Source organism: Pyrgilauda ruficollis, unplaced genomic scaffold (genome assembly GCF_017590135.1).
Source record: "Pyrgilauda ruficollis isolate IOZ18807 unplaced genomic scaffold, ASM1759013v1 scaffold1982, whole genome shotgun sequence".
Lineage (NCBI taxonomy): Eukaryota > Metazoa > Chordata > Aves > Passeriformes > Passeridae > Pyrgilauda > Pyrgilauda ruficollis.
The window spans coordinates 1-3,390 of record NW_024519007.1 but is presented as its reverse complement, the minus strand read 5'-3'; the positions used below and the strand labels follow the sequence as shown (position 1 = coordinate 3,390).

At 40.9% G+C, this 3,390-nt stretch overlaps 1 protein-coding gene across 1 annotated transcript; it reads right to left on the bottom strand.

Annotated features, from left to right (window-relative positions):
• Positions 1 to 598: 598 nt before the first annotated feature.
• Positions 599 to 3,328, bottom strand: LOC121352831 (molybdopterin synthase catalytic subunit). Its single transcript, XM_041466101.1, has 3 exons — positions 3,172 to 3,328; positions 2,164 to 2,317; positions 599 to 776 (listed from the first exon to the last, which is right to left on the bottom strand). Exons 1-3 carry the CDS (start codon positions 3,290 to 3,292, stop codon positions 614 to 616), a joined length of 438 nt encoding a protein of 145 aa, XP_041322035.1. The 5' UTR covers positions 3,293 to 3,328; the 3' UTR covers positions 599 to 613.
• Positions 3,329 to 3,390: the final 62 nt, after the last annotated feature.

Below are 3,390 nucleotides of genomic sequence, written 5' to 3'. Positions count from 1 at the left end.
ACTAGTCTACATGTGAAATTCACTTCTAATTCACATTAATGTGGGCAATATCACTGTTAACCATATGCCAAGTTCTGCCAGGGAGAGGAGGCAGAGATAATGCTCATTATTTGCATGCAACACTGAGGTTATACAGTGAGGCTCTTGATGCTCTTTCTAGATTTGGGCTGGTTTCTCCACACACAGTTGTGTGCCTATACTAGCTTTGGGACTTCTGCTCACCCCTTCATTGTGCACTGTTGCTTAGTGCTTTATGCTTTCTCACGACCACAGCGATGAGGGGCAAAGAGATAGGCAAGAAATGCTCCTGTTACTTCCAAACTGCAATGCTGTCCTAAGCAAAACTGACTCAAATTCTTCCACAAGCCTGTGCAGAACTGAGTTTTACTACTCAAAAGAGGACAGCTCAGGCCTCCTTCGCTTTCACCCTAGCATGGCTTCAAAATAAAGAGGAGCTAGATGGTACAGGTACAGGAGAACCTTCCAGATGCTCTACCTGCCACATATGGGCCTGGCTGCAATAGAGGAAACTCACTGGTGCTAGACACTGACAACCCATCAGGAGCAGTTACTACTGCCTGGAATGCTGCTAAGGTAGCCAAGATGTCTAAGACTAGCATAGGCCTAAATTTGATTTTGTCCCCAAACGTACCTTTTTCCATATTGGGACACATGCTTTTAAGGTATTGATGCAGTACATTACAGCTTCAAGGGATTCTGCTCTGTGCGGAGAGGAGACTGCAATAATTACACTTGCTTCAGTTATTGGAACCACACTAGGGAGAGAAGAGGAACAACAGCAGCTTTAGCTAACACTTAACATCAAGAGCACCCAAAAGCTGTAGCCATGTCACGTCAGTATTCTGGCCACATGCTCTCCTGACTCATTCATACTGAGCAAGTGTCAAACCACATCCAAAAGATTATACACTTCTTAAAAGAAAGAAAACCACAATCAAAATCAGTACCAGATGTTAGAATTCCACACTTTAGAATAAAAAAACCCACCAGACATAGGCTTTTTTCTTCCATTCTTTCTTTTTTTAAAATTAAGCCTATGGAATTAAGAGGGAGAAATTGTTAACTTGTAACAATGCATAGGAACCTCACTGGAAGCTGGCTTAATAATGAACAATAACAAGTTAGAACAGCCAGTTCTTACCTAAAAACCTAAGAAAAATTCTCAGTTTGCACAAGAATTTGTGAAAGAATAAATTAATTGCCTCACACTATGCAGATTTTGCAATGAAACAAAATTTTTGATTAATTCAGATTTTAGAATCTCAAGTTTACTACTTGGTGTGCTGTGTTAAACTTAACAGAAGCACAAGGTTCTGTGTTTCTCCTTGCAGTTGTAGCATTCCTAAAATCTCCCAATCCTCCCTCTATAGTAAGACTCCTACAGCACAGTCCATAGGAAGAAATCTCAGCCTAAATGCTTTGAGCTGCCCTCATGACAGCCGCCCTCTCTGCTGACTGTAGAGGAAATCTAGGGAAACTACCCCTCAGGCCTTTTATCTTACTTACCCTTTCCAATCACATCCCAAGTTCCTTCAGGATTTCTGCAAATCCCGCTAGTTTCAGCGAGAAATCTTCCCTGAACTGGCAAGGCCCAAGAGTATGTCAGACACTAGTATTCCACGTTTGAATCAAAAAGAAAATGCTCATCCAAGACTCAAGGGACAACAGGAGGTTCTCCCACAAGCATGGCTGGAAACTACTATGCCCCACAGCCTAAGCTTCCAGACTTTCTGTAGCATAAATAGACTAAAATCTGATAATAAGAACATTCTACAGCCGCTCAACAGTTGAGAGAAGAAAAAAAATAAAGTGCTGCCAACTTCACACCTTTAAAAAAATCAAGAACAAAGTAAACCAATAGCCTCCCCTTCCCTGAAGTATCTCCCCACTTTCAAGACATCACATCAGCATCAAAGATCCTGACAGGCTGAGTGTGGATTCCAGTAAACCCACCAATAAACACATTTTTGAAAACAAAATTTTTGAAACTTAGCTGCAGAGCAAGAGCTTGATCCTGCAGCCAGCTTTGCTGCACTATGGTTTCTAAACACTCCTGCAGATCCTGCAACTACGTAAGCACAGTCATGCAGCAGACAAGGACTGATACTCCAGTTGCAGAAGAATGGATCTGGACATACATACCCAAGTCTATGGTGCACTGCAACATGTTTGACTGAAGGCCATTTCTGTCTAACATCTCTGCAGATTTTCTTTATTTCAGTCTCTGCCATTGAAGTATAGGCTTCATATTCTAAGTGAATCACTTTCTTTCCTTCAAAATTATTTCTTGTAGTACCTAAATAAAAATGATTTATCAACTAAAAGCTCTGAGTAAATACATATTGCATCTTTATAATACACATTATATACTATATTAATACAGAGTAAAAACCCAGGATCTCTTGCTATGGTAAGGTCAGCACTGTGCAAATATAAACAACCTCCCGTAATCATGGCTGCATAATGAGATTATTTGAACAAGATAAATCTTTACTATAAAAGGGAGAATTCAGTTTACACATTAGACAGATCTGCAGTCCACAATGCCCAAGGCTGGGACATCTTCTGTGGTAACTGATAAGGTTATGTAAGGTTATAATGGCATTTGCCCATGTAATTTTTAAATTCCCAGTATTTAGGAGCCTAGTAGCACTAAGATTTAAGCACACAGCAGTTCCATATGTGTGCCTTGTACATTAAGCACAGTACAGAGCTACCAGCCTGACCTTCACCAGCCCACTGGTAGAACAGTACTTCACTTTCAACTAAGACTTGAGTTACAAAACCTCACATACAGGTGTGGACATGTGGTTGTCACAGCCACAATATTCCATTTCCCATCCTGAACAAGTTGTATCCCAGGGGACAGGGGAACAACTCCCAGGAAGTTCTCTACTCCAGAGCTACTGTTCTGTTCAGTCCTACGATAGCCACACCAGCCAGAAAGCCCCACATCACTTTAGCCATGAAGCTATTTAGGAGCTGATATGGTCTTGCTCTAATAATTCAGAACCTGTTTTCTAAACATAATGGGCTCAGACCAGGAACTGATTTATTTGAAAACTGCAAGTCTGGGATGTGGACAACTTAAGTTACATTTATTAGACTAGTAACATATCCAGTGACTTAGCTCACGGATATTAAACTCACCAATGAACAGAGACACTGCCCCACAGTATGGTGAAACAACCAGCTCTGACACTTCATCTACAGAGAGTTTTTCAGACTTGAGCTTGATAAAATCTTTTGGCACATCTTCGCTTTCTTCCATATCACAATAGAAAAACTGAAACCAAACAGACTCTATTGTTGTTCCTGGAGATACTAGCATCAGCCAACTGTTTTTTATCCAGTGCTCATGCCCCAATT